We start from the raw sequence: 22,351 nt of genomic DNA on the forward strand, positions 1-22,351 counted from the left end.
GGGGGTGTCTACAGGAGGAGCTGAGTGATTGTTGGAACAAATGGAGCCATCCGTCGAACAATCATCACTTTCATGTCATTTCAGAATCACCTTTGAAATAATCAGAAGTTTTGTACTTACTAATGAAAAATTTCAGCTCCCTCGAAAAAAACCTTGATTAATCTTCCACTGTCAGATCTGTTTTTGGTGTGTGTTGCACTTTCCAGAATCACCTGTTGGAAGGACTAAGTTGAGAAAACATACTTCACATGTGAGTAATGGTACATGTACAAACATACAAGCTTTGACTGCACGGCGATCAGGTGAAAGAAATCTGTCTCCTCCACAGTGAAAGGCGGGCTGGCCAGAGACGTCTGTCCTCCATGATTTCAAAGAGTCTTCATTCAAAGAATTTACGGCGGTTAAACTTGGAAATATGTCGGCATGAAATTGCATTGTATGCTTTTAGCCAGCCAGTCACCATTTCAGTGGTTAATCTCATTCCCTAAATTAACTTCACACTGTTATGAAACCCTAATTGGCTTAATCATGGAAGTGATTAGAAACACAAAAAAAGTAATAAAAGGGGGGGAAATGATTTCCCATTAAACCTTCAAATCACCAAGTTGCAGCCGTACTGTAACACACAGTTGTTTAGTATCAAAGCAGACTCGGGGTGTGTTACTAATTGCACATTTTAGGGGTAATTGGTGTTTTCCTCCTGCTGAGGCCAAGACCCGATTCTTGAAAAGTGGGTTCAATTAACTTTATTGCTCCTCGTGGAAAACGGAGGGAAATGAAATGTCAGGTGAATGTTGAGAGCGTGAAACGAGCTGCCGCCGTCACCGGGCTCTGCTTGTAGTCTGTCTGTTCAGGGCTGTCCTAAAGGAAGTCCATGTTGTTGTGACGAATGGTCTCAGAGGGAGCTCCGTGTAAGCGCCGTGGCCCTGGAGGTCGATGATCACAGGCTCTGTTCCAGGGTTGAGACATTTAACACTTTAACACTCAGTCTGAAACAGCTGAAACATGCAAAGTGACACTAAAAGAGAAAAGATGTGAGGCGTATTATTTCACATAATACAGGCTCTGGCTAATACAGATTTTTTGAGATTTGAGATGATTGATTTGTCTGCCAACTGACTTCAGTTGAGATTTAACTAGGAGGAAAACAGGGACCACGTTAAGTGTCCAGAGTTACTTTTTTTTAAATTTTTTACTTTTGTGCAAAGCTACGGAAGCCATTGTTATTATTTTTAATGCTGTTATCGCAAGATCGCTCAGACAAAACAGCGTGATTGGTCCATTGCAGTGATGGTCCACATAATTAAACCGCAACTGCGAAATCAGATGATGTAGAAATTAAGTTTGTTTCTTCTTATTACTTGTTTATCAGAGATCAGAGTACCATGCCAGCATGCATAGATGGCATCTTGACACTGTAACACTGTGATTTTAAACTGAAAATGTTCTTACTCCAACAATCTTGCTGTTTAAATGAGGTGTGATCTAATGAGCCACTCATTTGTGACCCACGCAAGTTATTAACCCGTTATCACAGGAAAACAAGCCTGTTATCTTGATATAATGGCGTTAAAAAAATAACTGCGAGCACGATCTTTCTTGGCTTCCCTGCAAAGCAACGTACGGTGCGAAGATCCGTATCACTCCAATATCTATCCATTACGTAAGCTTCAGCCAGGATGTGGTGTGGTTAGCTTAGCTTAGCATAAAGTCAAGATGTTGGAAATAACAGCTGCAAGTAATTTTACACAAGAACTAAAAGATCTGCAAACCATTTCCTCCTGTCCCAGTCGCACTGAAACACAGTTTGCTCGCTCAAAACATGTTCTGGCCAGTTGGAGTTACAGCATCCAGCAGCCAGCGGTGGAAGAACATTCAGATCTCTTACATATCATAGTCGCCATACCTCAAGATGAAGATACTTCACTACAAAAGCCCTGGATTGAAGCTGAGGCAGCAGAATGGCTCCTGGCAGTGTTTTCTTATCAGATTATTCTTAGTGATGCGTTACTGTGCATGTAGCATTGTACTGTACTTAACAGCTGGTTAAAGATACTTCTAAGTACTTTAGCTGAGTTGAAAGTACTTAAGCACAGCACTTGAGTAAATATACTTATCTACTTTCCAGCACTGCGAATTGCCAGACTAAAAGACTAATCTAAAATTAGATGACATTTATTTGCATCAGCCTTTATCATCAGTTTAATCCTGCTGGACGTTATGCAGTCACTGAAAAATCTTTCAGCTTTTCCCTCAAGTGAGACCAAAAGACACAAATGATCTAAAATGATGAGGTTGCTGTGTCTTTGAACGCGAGCAATCATATCTTAGGTTTATCTTGGGTTAATTCTGATGGAGAAACCCACACATTGAGTCCTCTGTTGCTGCCACACTGACTTGTTTTAACCGGCCCATCAGATGGCAATGTGGAGCTAGATTCCCAGATCTGTCACAGACCACCTTCAAATGGCAACCTGTGCCTGCAGGTTCTGACTCTGTTTCATTTTGGGCACCCAAATGGTGAGGTAGCCAACCATGCTCCAACCTGAAGCTGGCAGGCTCATTCACCGTGACTCCAAGCAACGTTAAATGTTGTGCAAGACACTGAGGGCATTCCTGATCCTGTTTTTTCTGCACAGTCAGCAGATACGTATCAAGAAAAAAGCTAGAAAAGGCATGAAGACTATGAAGTTATCCTCCAGCCTCTTGTTGCATTATTACTCAAACGATAGGAGTTAAACAGTTACCAGCCGAAAGGTGTGGACTGCTGTGTTTGTGGAGCCCGCGCTCACCTGATTCTTCTCACCTTTAATGGCTGAGCTTGTTAGTGTCACCTGGAAGCAGGAGTGCAGGGCACAGCAGACAGAGGGTGGTGCACCCGGAGGTGGACGACAGAGTCTGGCTTAATCACTGCACGTTGGACGGCTGAGGAGAAAATGGGTAGAAGAAAATGTGACAGGTAAATACACAAGACTTTATCATTTGTACTCTGGGATATTTGTGTGTGCGTGTGTGTGTTTGTGTGTAAACAGATGCAGGCGTGACAGCATGTCTGCCACTAAGCTGGTAGTGAAGTAGAAATCCTGTGATCTTTATTCTGTCAAGTGTCTGTAAATTCTCGCTGAGGGCGTAATGAAGTCTGACGCTTTGTCTCGGAGTGTGAACGGTACCGGTGAAGTTTTTGAACACGCGGCTCGTGTGTTTGGAACTGTCATGGGATCTGTGACTCGTTTTAAAGGCAGTGATGGACATTCGCTCGCTTGAAACTCTGGTTCCTGACAAGCGCTTTTAGAAAGAAATCAACACAAGAGGTTCTGCTCTTCAGGTACATCTCACGAGAACGGAAAGTTCAGCAAACCTGTGACCGTCTGACATTTCAGTATACCACAAAGTGTGCAGGTCATGGAGAGCGTTTCCAAAGAAGATGTCGCAAAACTTATGGTGGCATTTTGTTAAAGGAATAATCTCACATTTTGGAAAATGTGCTTTTGAGCTTTCTCGCAGAGAATTGGATGAGAGGATCAATATCACAAATCTGTCCATAAGATAGGAAGCTGGAGGAAGTTAAGTAGTTAGCTTAGCCTTGCACAAAGACTAGAAAGGAGTGCCTGGCTCTGTCATAAAGTGAAATATAGATAATTTCTTTATTCTTTTAATATCTAAAAGTTCTACAATGCAAAGTGAGGTTTTATGGATGTTTTTGGGTTTTTTTTACTTTGAACAGCTGTTCCCCTGTGTGTCCAGTCATTCTGCTAACTTCATGGTATCATGCCTCTTGCCTTATACTTAAAGACATGAGAGTGCTATTGAGCTTATCCGCAAGAAAGCAAATATGCGTATTTCCCAAAATGTTCCTTCCTCTTCCTCTATTCCTATTCCTGCTTTAAATGACTTTTTGGGGTCAACGCTGCTTCAGCTATGCACACTGTGCACTGCAGACATAACCCTGCATGTGGCCTCATGCTGCGATGTGCCCATTCTCACATACGTCCATATCTCTGTAACCTTTCTTTGAGTTCAGTCTGACGGTCCACTTCCAGCTCCAAATTTCTGCCTTGTCGGAATTTTATCTGAGGGAAGTTCAGCGGTCGCAGAGGTGAAATCTGCAGCCAACAGTAACAGTTCAGTTCGTCTGGACTCAGATGAAACTCCTCCGTAACCTTCATATCTCCGGTGTCATCTGAGAATTCTCTTATGCTGAATATTTCACATTCTTTATTTGAAGGTCTGTGCGTGTGAATGTGCAGTGCACACTGAAAATGAGAGTTTTTCCATTTTCTCCTGAACATGGGCTGTTTGAGCAGGTAGGATTTCATGTGTGGAGCCGGTTGTTTTGTGCCAGTCTTCCATAATAGTTTTTAATTTATCCTTCTTTTTGTAGCAGAAAGGTTTTAAGTGTTCAGTATGTTCTCTTGCCTGGGTGGTGTTCTTGTATTCAGGCTGTGAGATGGTCAAATTCCCCATTAAGATTCAGATGAAATTCTTCATATATATGTATATTTAGCTGATTTTTACACCAGTGTTTACACAAAAAAAAGTTTGTTTACTAGCACATGATGTTTTTGCAGTCTGTAAGGATAATTTTAAATTACATTCTTCAAATGGGCTCCTGTCCATAAAGGCCCAATTAGTCGTTTTTCGACCCCTTACATTTGCGTGCTGTTCACAGATGGTTACAGATGGCAAATTGGCAGCTTGCTGGAAATCAAAATATCAGCTGATTTTACTCCAGTGATTGAAATGCTGCCTGTGTGGCATAATAAGCCTGTTGACTATAGATTTGGTTGTTGTCTTGTTGCGGTCTGGGCCTCTTGGAGTGGAGATACAGATGAAAGAATTCACACAAAGTAACATAAGTGAATGATTGCAGTGCATTGTAGCTTATATTTGCCTGTCCGTTTGTTTCAACTGCAGACATTGTCCCGCCAGGATTTTAGAACTACTGAGGCTGCAACTATATTTATTTTGATAAAGTTCTATATTTAAGATGTATCCGATGCATCTTCTAGGTGCCAATAATGATGCCCAGATCCCGCTTTTGTTTCTGAGGTTCTTATGGACTGTTGGTATGTTGGAATCAGTCTGTGTATGTTGTGTATGTATGTGTTATGTGTAAGGGCCAGTATGCAGGATTCAGGGGTATCTACATGCAATATAATATTCATAATTATGTTTTCACAATTGTATAATCGCAATTCAAATAGGAGCAGATCCTCTTCCACAGAGTCTGCCATGTTGCACCACCATGTTTCTACAGTAGCTCAGAATGGACAGACCAAAAACTGATACTAGAGACCCCCTTCGCATTTTTGGCGGCCACTGTAGAGGAGGGTGAGGCTTGGTTGGGAATCTGCAGCAATTTTATCCGAGGGAAGTTCAGCGGTCGCAGAGGTGAAATCTGCAGCCAACAGTAATAGTTCAGTTCGTCTGGACTCAGATGAAACTCCTCCATAACCTTCACATCTCCGGTGTCATCTGAGAACTTTAAAGGGCCAGTATGCAGGATTTAGGGGTATCTACATGCAATATAATTTTCATAATTATGTTTTCACTATTGTATAATCGCATGAAAATAGGAGCAGATCCTCTTCCACGGAGTCTGCCATGTTGCACCACCATGTTTCTACAGTAGCTCAGAATGGACAGACCAAAAACTGATTCTAGAGACCCCCTTTGCATTTTTGGCGGCCACTGTAGAGGAGGGTGAGGCTTGGTTGGGAATCTGCAGCATTGCAGCAAGATGCCACTAAATCATACACACAGGCCCTTAAAAATGTCATCTCAACTCCTCCCTGATCGCTAAAAACCCCCCAAATTCCCAGAATACAATACAGAGTAAAACTCTGGAAGAAGTCCACCTCTGTCACTCTGGATGTGCTGACAGGCTGATATCAATATTTGGAAAAAAAGGCAGAAGCAGCCTGATATATGGGTCTATGAGCCTCCCTGCAACAGCTGCTGACTGCTCAGAGGGAGAACAAATGGAGGCTGTGAGGCTGAAGATCTCAGGCTGATATGAAGGCTGTTGCACTACTGGAGGCCCAACATCCAGCTGTATTTACAGTGTATAACTAACAAGCTGAGGCGCTGGCAACTTCACTGGCTTACTATGTGAGCACAGACACTTGTTAAAAAGTAGGTAGTCATTGGCCATTGTAAGTCTGAACTGTATCACTGCTGCCAAATAATGAGCACCTGGACTTCTTGTTCACATGAGTGAACAGCTCCCTCTGAGAAAAACTCACCCAACTGTGACCTGAAACTAAACCAGAAACAAACAAGAAGTGAGGGCAGTTTGCGCCAAGAAAAACAGACATTTGACAACAATAGGCCAATCCCCACATGAGAATCCTGTCTTATTCCTCTGAAAGAAGATGTGGTAAATATAAAAAGATCAAGTTTATTTGCGGAGTGCTTATTCAGCATAATGGAACCTCACAGGAGTCACATTGTGAAACAAATGAGAGGCAGCTATTACAGCTGTAACATCAGTGGTGCACAAATTAGAACAAAAATACACTGGAAAACATCAGCAGAGGCAATTTCGTCTCCTCAAAAGCTGGAAGATTTTTTGCCGCCTGGTTTTAAGTTTGGAGTGGTGTTAGTCACGGCAGCGGCACGTCCCTGCGGAGAGCGGTGTCAGTCAATTCACCACTTTGATCCCGGATGAAGTATTTCAACAATTATTGGACGGATCGCCATGTGGTCTCTGCACAGACAGAAGCACACTTCAGTGACATTTCAGCAGCCATTGGACGTTTACATGTCAGGTCATGTGCCGGTCAATGTGACGCTCTGGTTTTTCCAGCCTTAAAAGACAAGAATTGAGAATGATGGAAAGAAAAAGATTGTAAAAACACTTGTGGACATAAAGCCCTTAAGCACACATATAAGGGTGTGGCGTGTGCAGCCATGCTCACACACATGCAGCTCATTGCAGGCGTGTAGTAACATGTTTTTGTTCTCATCACCTGAGAGTAAAAACTGCCGGCAGTTCGAGTTCTGACGCTTTATTTCAAGAGAAACCACCAGAACTAACCAATGAGAGAAGCAGGAACATTTTAGCTTCCGAAGAAATTCCCATTTACAGTAAATGCAGTTGGTTATGACGTTTATTCGACCTGGAGGGCACAGCAGTGTGTTGAGTTGTGCATCAGTGATTACAACTGAATGGAAAATGAGTTTACTTTTTGTACTTTTACATTATACTGCTGACGCTTTGTTCATGCCGGACTGTTACTGTGGTAATCATATTTCTCACCACTTGGTGAACAGCTGTCAGTCATGTCAGATTAAAACGGTGAAGTAATGTCACTCTTTTCTGCATGCACCACTGCAAGCAGGTCTTAGACTCTCCACATCCAGCGAATCTGACGTTTCTGGAGCGAATTGACTCAACAAGTGAGGGTGAACCCAGTGTGGTTTCAGCCTGGACAACCTGCATTTAGCGCTTTGCCGGATTTGCTTTCTGTCTCTAATCACTTGAGAGCTAAAAAACGAGTGTCAGACTCTCCCTTTCATTTCACAGAGACCACTACTGCATTGTTTATCTTCTGTTTTTTTGCTTTACTGACCACTATGTAATTTGAAGTCAGGAAGAACCTCCGTACGTGGCACAGAACGGTCAGAACGTGGGGATGCGGCTTTATCCAGGAAACCAGTGGGACGCAAACATAATCGAGATTCAAAAAAAAAAAAAAAAAAATCAAACCAGTGTGCATGTAAACACACTGTAGAGCTGAATTTTAGATGTCATACAATGTATAGGGTGCGGACATTTATGCCACATTTGTCATATGAGGGTTACCACGGTGACCACTTTCCCAATAGTCAATAAGCTCATATTAATGTCAGCGTCCAAGTCGTAATTCCAGCTTTGAATCTCAGCTCTGGTATGTTTGACTCGGTGCTTATTAGGGCCCGAAAAGACAAATATGGATGCCTCGTGTCAGTCCAAGTGTGTCTTTCAAGGTGCTTAAACCCAACTTCAATGGAAATAGTGTCATAATGACCATGTGTGGTATTTTCAACCCTCTCGTCACCTACTCTGCAGTCATGCAACCATCAAGACGCTGTGTGACATGAACGCTGTAAATGTGGGAATCTCCACCATCCTCCCCATACCACATCATCAGTTTAATTTAAAGGATTAGTTCACTTATTTACCTTCTTGCAGAGCGTTAAATTACAAGATTGATGTCTGTCTGCGACAGTTAACAAGACACATAGAAATATGCTAATGGCTGGAAACAGGGGAAAGCAGCCCCGAGCTCACTAAATAGCATGCTATGTCTTGCTTGCGCAATCCTTACAAAGGATTTGTTGTTTAGCCGTGGTTTCTGCGCAAAATAACGTAAACAAACAACATAGCGTAATGTGTAAACTAAAGCTAATGAAGCTAAGCTAACCGGTTTCTGGCTTCAGCTTGACACAGAACAGAAAAATGAGGGGGTCTTGGCCAAGGAGTTAATGCAGCATGCAGTCTTTCCCAAAAATGTCATTAATTATTTGGCAACCTTTGAGTGGCAGCATGGGCGTTCACTCTGGCGCCACCCTCAGGCCAAACTGTACACTCCCTCTGGTGGTATGTCTCTAAACACCACTGTTGTCTCGTCATATTTTATCTTAGCCATGCATCTTTTTTTTCTGCTATGTAATGCGCATTGCAGCCTCACGGGGGCTCTGCTGTGGCTTTCCTTCATGTGTTTTGTGCAGAACTTGCATGAGGTTGGATATTTTTATTTCGGGAATCAGACACTTCTGAAAGTGTCACAGGAGAGGTGGCGTAAATAATAATAGCAGTCTTGTCTCCTCAAGCTTATGCAGGCGATCACTACAACCCCTCCTCCTCCACCCCCCCTCTTATATGCCCTCCTTTATATCTCCCTCATACATGATGGGCGCCCCCCTCGTCCGACCCTGATAAGCAGCATAACGGGGAGGAGCTCTCTTCTCGCGGGGCTCCTCCTTGTTGCCTTCGTTTTCTTCCAATTGCCCAGTCACACACACACGCACACACACACACACGCTCGTCTCCACCTCCCCCTCCTCCTCGCAGCCTGTCTGATCTAGAGGGAAGATGATGAAAAAGAAGTAAAAGAGAAGAGAGCGGGGGGGAATCTTATTTTCTGACGAGCGGAAAAGGCATCATACCGGGCGCAGAGCGCAGCGCGGAGGAGCGGAGAGAGGGAGACGCATCACGGAGCGAGACACAGAAAAGACGGAGGGAGGAGGCGACAGCGGGTCGTAAACACGACAGAAAACGGCGAATAGGACGGCAGGCAGCGGCGATCACCCCCCACCGCCAACCCCGTGTCCCTCCTCATCTCTCCATCTCCATCCTTTTCTGCACCGTCGGGCTCATCCCTTTGCGCACCGAAGCGGCTCCGCGTTTTCTGTTTTCTCTGTTTGAATCTGCTCCAGACAAACCTCCGCTCCGGCTTTCCTATAATAAACATCAGAGGCAAGAGAGGAGGCTGTGCCATCACTACGACCGACAGGATCCGCTGCAAGTCCTGCTCGGGACGATCAGCCGATCCGGTAGATAAAAACCGGAGGAGTCGGGTGGGGGTAAACACTGGCGAGATGACTATAGAGTAACCCGGCTGAAGAATAGAGAGAGACCCCGGCCCCCGCTTACCACCGACACTCCGGCATCACCAATGCGATGGCATAGCAGCTTCTGCAGCAAAACTACCAGACAAGAATCAGATCAGCAGGGCTCTCATCCACCATGAACCTCTGAAAGACATCCGACACGGGCACAGATGGGTAAGAGGAGATGCCATGCTTTTTGCATTTTGTTCATTCCGGGATATGGAGGTTGGGCTGGGGGGCTGGAGGGGGAGCAGGAAGGCTTCTGAGGCGCAGACCCCTGCCACTCCACGTACAGTAGGCCTGTACTGTAAGACCTGTAGTGTGGAGGAGGGGGTGTACCACTGCGTGTGTGTGTGTGAGGTTGATGAAGTTGCTTCTGACGAAATTTGGAAGTAGATGGGTGGATATGAGCAGATGGCCTTGTGTTACTGGTCAGGTTGGAGATGGAGCGCAGCTTATGCCACCTCATATGACTCCATTCGGTTATGTTTTTTGGGGGGATGTGTAGTTTTAGTAACAGAGCAGACTGTACCAGGACCATGGATGGGTCACTCAGCAGGCCTCCCCCAGGGGCCCAAGTGGTCAGGGGGCAAAATGAGTCTCAAGATGATTATAAAGAGATGCAAAATGATTACAAAAAGACGCAAATGATTACAAAAAGACACAAATGGCGACAAACAAGAACTATCAGAGAGAAAAGTGAGGAGACAGCTACAGAACACTTTCAGTGTGGGGGTCTTGTTGCTGTGTAGGAGGATTGGATGTCTCCAGCAGCCCATTGTCTCATGCTGCGTCCATGACCTGGGCAGTACAGGACTTTCCACCAAGCTTCTAACACTGAAACGATTTAGCCTTAAATTTTCAGATCGTTGACACTTCTTCGTGGCTCAGTGGATTGACGCACTAACCAGGATTTTGGGTTTAATTCTCATTTGGCCGCCCATCATTGCATGAATCCACAGTATTATAAGCCACGTTCCGCAGGCTCGTCCTTCGTTTTCACACCCTAACACATCTCGCCCCCCCCTCCCAACACCTGAACCGATGGCAGCGGTTCAGCCTTGCCTCCGCTACGTCTCACAGCCCAGAGGAAATCCCTGCTACACATTACCTCGCCGCGTCTGAATCACACTGCCCCCGGGGCGCTTGTCTCCCGCATGCAGCCACTGCAAGCCTCGCTGACAAAAAACATTTTCATCTCCCATCCAGCCAAACCAAAAGCCCAACACCATCACCTGCTGGATCCATTTCTAATTTCCCGGGAGAGCGGGCCCGGCCCCCTGGTTGCTGTTTAGGGGTCAGGTATTGATCCTGGGTCCCTTGGGTTTGACTATACGAGGGCTTGATTAAGCTGATCTGCAGTTAAGTGCAAATTTCGTGCAAATGTTGGGGGGTGGGGGTAGCCTGGAGGTTACTGTGAAGCAGATGAAGATTGTGAAGATTGAGTCTGGCTGTGGAGTGTAAACATGGACCTCTTTCTCCTTCCCTTGACATGTTGCCCTTGAGCAAGGCAATTAATCAGCAGTAATTCTATTAGTGTGGCTCAGTGGTGCAACAGTAGCAGACTGTAGCCATACCTGGCGGCTCCCAGGTGTGAATGTGTGAAACAGGGCATGAGCTGATGAGCATGCTCAGTGTGTTCCGTCAGGATGCATCCAGGTTTTTAAAGATGCACGGCGGGTAAAGGTAATTATTTGAGAATGTAAGGTTGCTTCACGGGAGCTCAGTCTATGTCTGTTCTGTAAGGAATACGCACATTGTTTCATTTTGTACAGCTGAACCCAGACGCAGCTTTTGATGAAAGTCAGCCTGATTTGTTTTGACTTGTTTGGACACTAAATTGGTCCTGGATCTGCACCTGTCAGATGGCAAAGAGAGCAGAGCAGGAAAGAATTTTGAGCCCGCAGAAAGCGGAAAGTACAGCATATGCTTCGCTGTGTTTGCAGCAGCATAAGCAGAGGCCTGCCACCACCACTGCTGCTCTAGTTCTCTGTGGTTATCTCACCGTGGCTTCAAATGGTCGGCAATGCCCCAGCCAGCATCCCAGATCCCCACGTTTCAAAACAACTACATCAACAAAGACCACATCTCACGGGGATGCTGGCCTTTTCACTTCACAGTGATGCTGATGCTGAGAGACAGGGCAGTGGGGTGGTGTGAGTGTGTGTGTGTGTGTGTGTGTGTAGCGAAGGTGTGGGGCTGCAGAAAGAGGAGTTAGAAATAGAAAATGTTTCTAAGGGATCTTTGGGGTTTTGCATTCCGCAGCAGGGGACTGAACACAGTTGTCATCTCCTTTAATATGCATGTTGTGTGTGTGCATCTGAGTCGAGGTGTGGCCGCTGAGGTCCGAAAGGGGGAGATTAAAGGAGTGAGATGTAAAGTTGGAGAATGGATGGATGGCTAGAAGAATTAAAAACAGAAAATGGAACAGAGAGACAGCTCGGGGGGGGGGACGGGGGATGTTATCCAGCCGTGTGCACGGACTCCGGAGGTCCACCTGAGCCCCACAGCTGAAGCTCGCTTCTTTTGCCAGATTTGATTAAGAACACACTCCTGCGATCTCTCCCTCTCTCTCTTTCACACACTCTCAGTTTCACTTTCAATTTGCCGGGTTGGCATGACATGTAAATATATATGTCAAAGCATATAGAGAAGAAAAATAGTGGATGAAGGAGAGAAACCAAAAAGAGATGCAGAGTATATTACAACTGGTTATATCAGGAAATTATGGCATATAGCTCCATTTAAGTTGCTTCATCGCATTTATTTTTTTATGACATTTACAAGAACAGTTTGGCATTTTGGGAAACGTGCTTATTTGCCTTCTTGACAAGCGTTCGATACCACTCGTGTCTGTGAGGTAAATATGAAGCTGGAATCAGCAGCCGGTTAGCTGAGCAAAAGACTGCAAACAAGGGGGGGATTGCTCGCTCGGCCCTGTCCAAATCTAACAAATTCCACCTACCAGCACCTCCGAAAGCTCACTCAGTATCATATTATATTTTATATTATAGTTTAATCTGTACAAAAACCAAAGCGTCAAAATGACAATCTGCTGTTAAATGGAGGGTTATGGGCCAGACTATTTCTTGGCCAGGACCAGTAACTTCCTGGAGTCTCAGGCAAGAAATATTCCCCTTTTCATTTTGGACTTCAGTTTTTGCACTTACTGGTCTGATGTGACAGTGGTATCAATCTTCTCATATAACTCTGGGCATGAAAGCGAGAAACCGTGCTTCCCAAACCGTCAAACTATCCCTTTAAGGCAGTTAGAGAGGTGATAATCTATCGAGCGGCATCTGCCTTGCTGTGAGGCAGCACATAACAAACTTAGCTCCTGGCCCTGCAGTGTTTCCGTCTTTCCCCGCAAAGACAAAAGGAAGCTTTGGTCATATTATCTGGAGCCCTGAAGCGCTTTCAAAACTCTGATCATATTTAGCTGAAATATTTGTGTATTTTGGACTTGTGCAAGGGGAAAATTTTTATGTCAAGGCAGCAGTGCTTAGTTTCTCGCTCTGTCTCACCTTTTCAAGCACAGTGAGCCGGCAGATACCTTATACACCAACACCCTCAACACATCTAACGATGATGCGAATTCATGTAAAAAAGAACTGATGAGTGGTAAAATGGTTGATATATTTTCTTCATACCATACTTCTTGTCTCATTGAACTGTCATATGCAGCTTTACACCTTTTCTATTTGTTTTATGGCCACCATATCATCATAACTCTTTCTTTCTTACTTCCCCTCACGCAGCAGTTTCATTATGTTGCTCCCTCTTTTCACTGCTTTGGCTTAAGTTGCAACGCCAAAACAAATGGCTTTGCTGGTGCACTGAGGGGCTGTCAGTTACTGCTGCCAGAGGTGATCTGTGCGCGCAGAGATCAGCAGCCTCTTCCCCTTCCACAGCATCCTGTTTTGCAGGCTTTCCCACTAAAAGAAGAAGAGTTTTTTTTTTTTCCCCTAAGAAATCAGATGTTAGCCATGAGTCACACAACAGCCAGACTTCTTGTAATCATAGCACACTGACTTCAGATTAAAGATCAAGATGTTTATAATGTTTCAGACTGAGTTTATTCTTTTTTTTTTTTTTTTTTTTGGTTTAGGTAGGTGAAAACAGAGTTGTTTAGAATCCAAATGGAGGCCTCAGTCTTTTTCCAAGTCGAGCGTATTGCATTTTGTGAAGAAGAAGTGAGAATGTAAGTCTGCAGGAAAAACCAGGCTTGTTGTTTTAAGCAGATGGATGCAGACATCTGATATCCTGCAGTGTGTGAACACCAGTGAAGGACAGCGAAGAGCAGCGAAGACGGTTTTGCATAACCAAAGTCAAATTTGGAGACTACCTGTCCACCTTAGCCTGTGGAAATGGACCAGAGTAGATGTAAATAAACCTAATGCAAAGAGTAAATAGTTAAAGAGAGTTAAGAGTTTTGCAACATTACAACTAGTTTGGAGGCAATCATGGTCCAATATGCAACTTGCATAAGTGTGATGTGGAACACTGAATCGTCCAGTGGACAGACTGTTCAGTGACATGGGAAACAGTTTATGCAGGATATTTATAGATTATGGATTTTTCAATGAGCCAGAAGGCAATAGATGTACTTTTTAGGCGTTTCATGACCCATACACACATGCACGTACACATGCACACATGGACATACATGCAAAATGTATGTGTTTTCTGTAAGGGATCTTTAAATAATTCTGTCAAAAATGAAATTGAATATATCTGAAATTGAGTGCAAAGATTCCACAGTGACATGAAAAGCAGTTGCAGAGGACTGGTTGTTGTCTGTGACTGCAGGCTGATGTCTGCTTTATAGTTCTGTGCACACAAACTGAAGCTATCCTGCTATCAAGTTGCACATTTAACTTGTTTCCTGAAGCTTCCTGAAGTTTAAAGCTTGTGGCCTCAAGCTGCAGCTGTAGATGAGCACACACGGACCATTTTCACTTGTTCAGCTGTAGTTGTGCAGCTGGCGTAAACTGGATCAGCAGCAGAACAGTCTTCAAGTGGATGTAAAAGTACGGATGGCTCGCAGTCTCTGTAGTTTTAGATCGCCGCCGTCAAACTTCCTGGGTGGAGAAATTAGAGGAAAGCCGGAATGAAGCTGAATGATGTGGGAGTTCGTACTTGTCCAGCAGCTTCTTAATGCCTGGGGCCGTCTTTGGCATTAATATGCTCTTTATTCCACTGGAAGTCAGTGGGACAAAGGGGTGTTTTCAGCGCTGGGACACAGAGGGAAAAACCCTGTTGAGCACTAAGTAATTACAAGACGTAGTTCAGCGGAGAGTGAAAGGAGAGATAAAAGAAACATGCAGCAACACAACGACAGTCGTCTTTCCATTGACCTGGATCATACAGTACAACCAGTCTCTGTGTGCATTGTTACCACTGTGTGTGTGTGTGTATGTGTGCCTGGGACGCCGTGTGAACCACAGATTTCACATCTGTGGTTCACACGGCGTCCCAGGCTCCAGGATGTCTAAACAGCGTCATGCTAACCCAACCAACAGGTTACATACGGGCGGGCACAGCCTGCTGCTGTTGGGGGAATTAAGCTGTGTTCCACCTCTGATCTGGCATCTGTAAACACACACACACACACACACACACACACTGGTCTAGGCTCCTGGCTGTGCTCACACTGTTCCTGAAGAGAGAGTCAGACACACAGACATACATCTTTCTTTTTTTTTTGACATCTCTTTCAGCACACTTTGTGTCTGTAGAATTTCATTTATCAGGCCTCCAGTGAAGTTCGCCATCTCTGACTCTCTCTCCTTACACACCTCACACACACACACATCATACATACACCTGAATTACGATCACTCATGCTGCAGGCACCGTGTTGTGTTTAAAGACAGAAAAGGAGGAGAAAAGCGGAGGAAAACGCACATTTGCTGGCTTGTTGCAACCCCCCCCCCGCTGCCTTTGGATTCAGCATTCAGAGCCCTCAGTCAGCTGGAGGGCGTTTGATGGCTCGATTCACGAACAGTTCAAAGTTTTCTCCGTCACCAACCTTCTGTCAACCGACAAGCTACAGAAGAAAACATATCAGCACATGAAAGAGAGCTCTCTGCTGTTCTTCTTTGACTCTGAAAGCTCACGTTGTCCTGCAGACGGTGAAGCTGGTATTTTCAGTATGCAAGCGTACAACGTTTTTCTATGCAAAATGTGTCCTTTGGCAAAAGACTTAATCCAAGGACAGTGCAACAGGTTCCAGAAGTGGGACTTGACAGTCATGGATAGTGACAACTCCTCCAGTTGTTTGGCAGCAGCGCTTATTTAGACAAACCAGATTTTGGCTTTTGGATGACGCCGTGATGGCAGGATGAGCTGATGAGAGAGAGTTTGATGTGCACACAGTGAGCCTGTGCAGCTGCGTTAGAGCCGGCCAGCGTATTGATATTTATAGGCTGTCCTCTATTACTGTAATGATAAGACAATAATGGGCATTTTTACTAGCTTTTTCCAGAGTTTTCAGCCGCAAACCTTCATGCTCAATATTTAAATCTACTTTTATAGAGCCTTAATTTGAATGTGTCGCTCATCATTATATTAAAACTTCTTATGATAAGCTTTTGGCAAATGTATTCACCCCAAATCACAGCGTGAGTGCTTTACAATCTGTACATCATGCAACAAGCTGTATTAACCCTAATATTAATCATTATTATAATAATAATGAGACTTTCATTATGAAGTGATTTATTTGTTGGACTTGTCTCTGAGTTGTTCACTGAAGACTGGGTCAACCATTTACACAGTGTGTGCTCTTCACTCTTTAATTGCCTGTGCTTTTACAGTGTCCCCTGTCTCAACCATAACCTTGCCTAAGCCCTCAGACCTCATCAAACCTGCTGGCCAACGCAGACATAATGGACTTTGGTTAAAATGCTCGATAAAAACAGCGTTTGCAGCAGCAGCCAGCGGTCATAGACATAGATAGATGTTGCCGCTGTTGTAGTCCACATAAAGCGCAGACGTAAAATGCAGTTAGTCCTGCTCAATAACCCCTCCATGGTCTCTCTCTCTCACGGCCACAAACACACTCGGTCTCTCAAGCAGGGTCTTGAGGGGGCAGCAGTTGTGATGATGAAGTATGGATTTCTGTTCTGGCAGGTCAAACCGAGTGTTGCTTGGCTTCGTGTGGGGGCGGATGAAGAGCTCTCCACACGCTGCTGCTGTTTGTTAAGGACAGGTCCGACCGTTCAGGCACCAGCACCGCTAGCTTTTCTTCCCTTATCCGTCCCGTCTCTGCCCCCGTGCTGTTTGGAGGGTGCTCCCCTTTTCTAAATAAGGTAGTTTCTCCCTCCGTGCCCCCCCCAGCCCCCCTCACACACCCACACACCACCACAACTGTGTCTTACTCTTGTCAGACAGCCAAGCCGAGTTTACCACCAGGCCAAAATAGAAGTCGCCTGCCCTTGAGGATGTCGCTCTCTCTCTCTCCCTTCCTCTCAATGCTCTGCTTTCTCTCTCACCCTCTCTCTTTTCCCCCTTCCCCCTCTCGGTCACCTCAGTGTCACCTTACAGTCGTGTCCGCCATGGAGACCTCAGGAGACCCACCTAGACCGGGGAGAGAAAATGGTCCTGACCTGTGCTCGACCCAGCATGTGTGTTTATTCAGCCTACAGTGCTGGAGCGTACCACTGCCGCACGATTTACGGGGGGTGTCGGTTGGAAATGAAGTCAAAGATGAATGTGCAGATATTTGTGTGGCGTACCAGATGGTTCGTGTTTGTGTTTTGCGGCGCAAAACATTGAAGAGAAATATTGAGTGTCCATCAAGTAGAGTTTTGCTGATTGGTCGAAAGATGTCTGTACAACTTGTTGGTTGTAAATGGGCTAAATTTAGCTGAACTTTAAACGTCACTGGCCGTTTCATGCATGGCACTGTTTCAACAGCCCTTATACAAATCAATATGCAGACATCATACACATACCATTCAATCCAATCAGCGGATCCTGCTCTTTCCAGACCTACAAGTTTTAACTTTATTTGCGAAGCGAAGTGAATTGTCATTTTTTGTGCTGTCCATATGTGTCTTTTCTTCGCCCCATACAGCCAATTTACAAACTGTGCAGACATTAGCCATTAGTCGGCATGTGTGGGAGTGTGCCTGTGCATGTTTAAGATCTTTCTGTCGTTTCTTTTCAGTTTCTCTCATTTTTCCTCTCGTCTCTTTATGTTTATGAAGTAGATTCATGGAGCTCTGAGAGAAATTTGCTTCTATTTGCGCCCACTTGTCATCCCAGTGCTCTTATATTCTTTTTGCTTTGCTTGAGCACACCTTAACACTATTTTCTATATCCATACATACTCTTCTGTCTGTTTATCTATGGATATATTGATGCAGCCTATATTGTGCGACATAAACCTTTGCACACGCAGGAAAAAAACCCTAAACATCTTCATAATACATGCAATGTGTTTGATACAAAGCTTTGTCAGATCTCATGCAGTGTATGCATTAGCCAGGCCGGGCTAACACATCGCTGACGCTGCAAATGCTGACCTGTCTTCTTGCTGCAAATCTAATACTTCAAGTTAATTGAGCAGACACTGAGAATTATTTTCAACTGCTGTTCAAGCCAGATCTGATTACACCGTTAAGTGAATTTAATACAAATCCAAACTCGAAAATGAGAGGCGGTGGGAAAGAGGTCAACCACTGAGAAGGTTGTTTCCGTTTGTATTGTTTTGTTTTGTTTTTTTAATGTGCAACTGCTGTTGGCTTGAAGGTCGTCTCCATGCTCCACACGCTCACTTTTGACGCACTTGTGTTTTATTGCCTCCTGCAAGCCTGCAGCGCAGCCTTAAATTACTCTGAGAGCAGACGGTGCCCTGAGAGCTTGTAGTTTTTCCTGAGCACGAAAATGAAGACGCAACGTTTGTAACTTGTCCAAATCCAACTCGTCGTTCAGAACAATGGAGATATTTCTAGAAAGCATGAGTATATGGTGTCAGCGCTGGACAGAGGAAGGGACTGTGAGAGAGATTCTTGTCATTTTACCAGCATTAAGTCATTCATAACGAGGGCTCAAGTAGTCTGTGTGCTGGAGAAAGAACGGCGAGCGGAAAAAAGAGAAGAAGAATCTGGAAAGATCAATGTAGACAAGGTAAAAGCAGACAGGAGACTGAAGAGGAAGGCTGGGGGCGTACTTATGATTCATTTCAAACAACAGCAAAAGCAGCTGGGCCGGTCGACGTGTTTTATTAAAATGATAATGACGCAGTCATCGCGTTGCTTTTCTTTTTGGCTCTTGAAAGATACCAACGTCAATGAGGAGTCTCGCTGTTAGTGCGAGGGAGGCGAAACGTGAAGATGGGAGAGGAAGAGCGAGGGCGGACAGCCAATTGTTTGTCTGCGGCTGCTCCGACGGACGGACGGACGGATGGAGAGAATGAGAGAGACGGGGGGGTAGAGGAAAGACATTTTCATCAGGATTATCCTACAGCAGAGAATCTCATCTGGGAAAGTGGCCCAGTGCTTACTGAACACTCGCACACGCACACACATACCCACACACCCACACACACACTGCCTCAGGAGGCTGCAAAAACTGGAAGAGCTCAGCTTCACCTCGGTTTGCCCAGGAAAGCCCCTCTTTTAGGCTTCGTGCTCCGCTGTGGTCCCTGCAGAAAGACTCTGCTGCTGGATCTTAATACATAATTCTGTGTATTTTTGTGTGTGTGGTCCATCCATCTGTTCTCCTTGTTGAATCTCAGTGAAGTTCCTCCCACTTGATTGCACTGTTTATTCATCGTGCGTCCCCAAACTCCTGCCCACCCGCCGGCCGGCTGCAGCCAGGAGGGAAGCCTGGATGGCAGCGTTGTGCTTTGTATTCCAGGGCTGCACTTACACATGGAGATGTCAGGCCAGACGCATAAAACTCTGAAGAATAACAATGCACATGGACAAATGGACAAAGGAAGAATTATTCCGGTGCTAAAGTGATTAGTCCATTCCTCAGATAATTGATCAGACAACAAATCTGATTATTGGTTCTTTGTTTGGCAATAATGCCAAACATTGGCTTGTACCAGCTTTGCAAATTTGAGGATTTGCAGCCTTTCTCTGTTTTATATTACTATAAATTGAATACTTCCGCGGTCTGGACTGTTGTTTAAATGAAACAAAGATGTCCTCTAGGGCTCTGGAACAATTTGTATTAATACACTGTGTATTTCGCATGTATTTGGTGTGTTATGGGGGCATTTTCTTGCCTTTATTGGACAGTGTATATGTTGTATAGACCAGACATGTCTAAACTCATTCATCATGCCTTCATTATTCATAAAGTAATAATATGACATCCCAATTGCAGCTGAATCAAACTCCATCAGATCAGCTTTGAATGGCAGCGTATCATGCAGTTATAGTATATCATTAAGACACTGCCAAACTATACGTCTATAAAAGGCATGTCCAAACTATTCCATGAAGGGCCGTGTGGCTGCAGGTTTTCATTCCAACGAAGGAGGAGCACACCAGGCTTGACTAATTTTATCAGCTGATCTCAGTCTTCAGCTGACCTCTTGACTGGTTGCAACAAAAACCTGCAATTGGGATGAGATATTTTTACTTTTTAAATAATGAAGGTGTGATGAAAAATAGCTTCTTTTTTTTTTTTTCAATTTCTTATCTCAAATTCTGACTCCGAAATTCAAAATCCTTTCCTGCCTCATAAACTATAGTAAACACAGACAGGGATGTACTGGGCAACATTTTGAATACTTAATTTAATGCTGCTGAGTGGGAGTTGCTGACCTCAGTTCTTGTGTCGGCATCATCCTTCTAATGTTGGTATTTTCAGTAACGCTGTACAGGTGCGTTTCGATGAAAATGAAACAGCACGTGGCTTCAGAAAACCAGGAGGAGTTAGGGGCCAGTTGGATGCAACATTAGCTGCTAACGCTAGATTTGCTCACCTTTTGTTGGATGCTGCTTCCTGTTAGTGCACAGTTTGCTTCATTGGCACGTTTTATTGCACGTTTTAAAGACTGCTGATGCAATGTAAAGATATCAGGCATTGTTGTGGAGGGCTGGATGGCTGAGACTGGGAATGTAGCGAGCTAGAGATGGACAGGTGCATGCGCCAACACACACACTAGAGATACAGGACTGTAGAGCCACAGGGACTTTCTAACTATTTAGGTTTTTTTGCAGAATTTAGGTCATATTTTTGTTCAATGTAATAAGTAAAGCTTCAGCTGTGATTCTATATATTTTTTGACAAGACTTATCACAAAGGGTTTTCATTGGTAGATTTGCTCTCAGAACCACTAAGACGGAGCCGTCGTGTAGGCAGATTTGAGCTGTTGTTGGGATTCACACCCTTTCCCACACATTAATGCTCTTATTCCGACTGACCCATGGCTGTAGGATAGTAGGTTAATCTTAAATTCTCTCATCAGCGGGCGTACATGCCGCCAGCAGGAAAGATTAAAACATACTCAGGCCTTGGTTTTCTTACAGCTGAGTATGAGTCGTCAAGGGCGACGTGACGCTCGGCAAAAGATGACTCAGTCAACGCTGAACCGAGTCTAAAACCGTGTGTGTTCTCGGAAAGGTCGGTTTCAGCGTGACTTTTAGTCTCCACTTCAAAATGCTGGTACTGTACAGAGACACTGGTCCCTTTGTTAGCACATTAACACTTCTCCTGGGAAGGGGGTTGAGCATTCGGCCGCAAGAGATCAGCATCGAACTGGAGGACTGACATCAATTCAGACATCCTTAATACGTGCTCCGTTAAAGATTTTCAATTTGCAGTATTAGTAATGTGATTAGATGTTTTATAGCATCATCAGTGCCGGCACATGATCCATAATCATACGTAGTGAGAGAGGGAAGCCCTGCAGTGGATGGAGGATTACGATGTTTTTTTTCTATTTGTTCTTCATATTAGAATGAAACATCTCTGAAAGGTTTAGAATTCAATTTAGCACTTGAGCCATAAAGATTATGCCCAAAACCACAAATTGATTTTGTGATATTTTACTGCGAGTATTTTTTCACATTGTCACCCGAGGTTGTGAAAATCTTACATTTTAGTCCCCTCCTCCTATTTGTTGTAATCACCTGAGGCTTGGATTTGATGTAGCTTATAAGCCAAGTGTGTGTGTGTGTGAGAGAGAGAGAGAGAGATAATGAGAGGGAGCGAATGAATGATGCATTTTGATGAGGATGGTGGGATGTGAGAATATTCATCGCATCACACCTCGTTGTCTCCCCATGGCATCATCTTGTTACCAGCATAGTTGCATATTATTAGGCGCTTGTGTGTGAGTGTACTACACGTCTGTCATGTGCCTTTTCAAATGAATTATGCACATACGCACGCACACACACACACACACATGCACAGCTCTGGTTTAGAGCAACTGGGGCGGCCTCGTGGTTTAACACACCGCCTCATAAGATCACAGGTTCACCCGCTTCACTGTTGATAAGAATACACCCACCGCAGGGAAGCGATTTCCAATCAAGCGCCAAACCAGCGCTGCTCAGTGTTCACAACCTTTGACCTCTGCTGGAACATCTGCATCTCAGAGTGATGCATAAAAAACACATTTAGCTAAATCTCACTGTATAAAAATGGAGATGAACTGTTCTCAACTTTCTGCCAGCATTGCCTCTATAGTTGTCTGTTTCTCTGAGCTTGAGCCATATTTCACGGCCTTCCCACTGGCAGATAGTTTTTCAAAGAGTTTCTTTGTGTTTGTGTTTCAGACCAG

General features: G+C 44.5%; 1 protein-coding gene across 4 annotated transcripts in view; it reads left to right on the plus strand.

Annotated features, from left to right (window-relative positions):
• The first annotated feature begins 2,732 nt into the window (after positions 1-2,732).
• Positions 2,733-22,351, plus strand: part of mgat3b (beta-1,4-mannosyl-glycoprotein 4-beta-N-acetylglucosaminyltransferase b) — a 70,970-nt gene continuing 51,351 nt past the window's right edge. For 2 of the 4 annotated variants that reach the window (XM_041966254.1, XM_041966277.1), the window contains exon 1: positions 2,733-2,959. Coding sequence is in view for 1 of the 4 variants with exons in the window: in XM_041966277.1 (XP_041822211.1) it covers positions 2,937-2,959 (23 nt within the window). In the remaining 3 variants the exon portion in view is untranslated. Of the gene's footprint in view, positions 2,960-9,022; positions 9,772-22,351 lie in introns of those variants that run through there. The other 2 variants (XM_041966262.1, XM_041966285.1) reach the window with 1 other exon arrangement.

This window comes from Chelmon rostratus, chromosome 3, assembly GCF_017976325.1.
Source record: "Chelmon rostratus isolate fCheRos1 chromosome 3, fCheRos1.pri, whole genome shotgun sequence".
Classification (NCBI taxonomy): domain Eukaryota; kingdom Metazoa; phylum Chordata; class Actinopteri; order Chaetodontiformes; family Chaetodontidae; genus Chelmon; species Chelmon rostratus.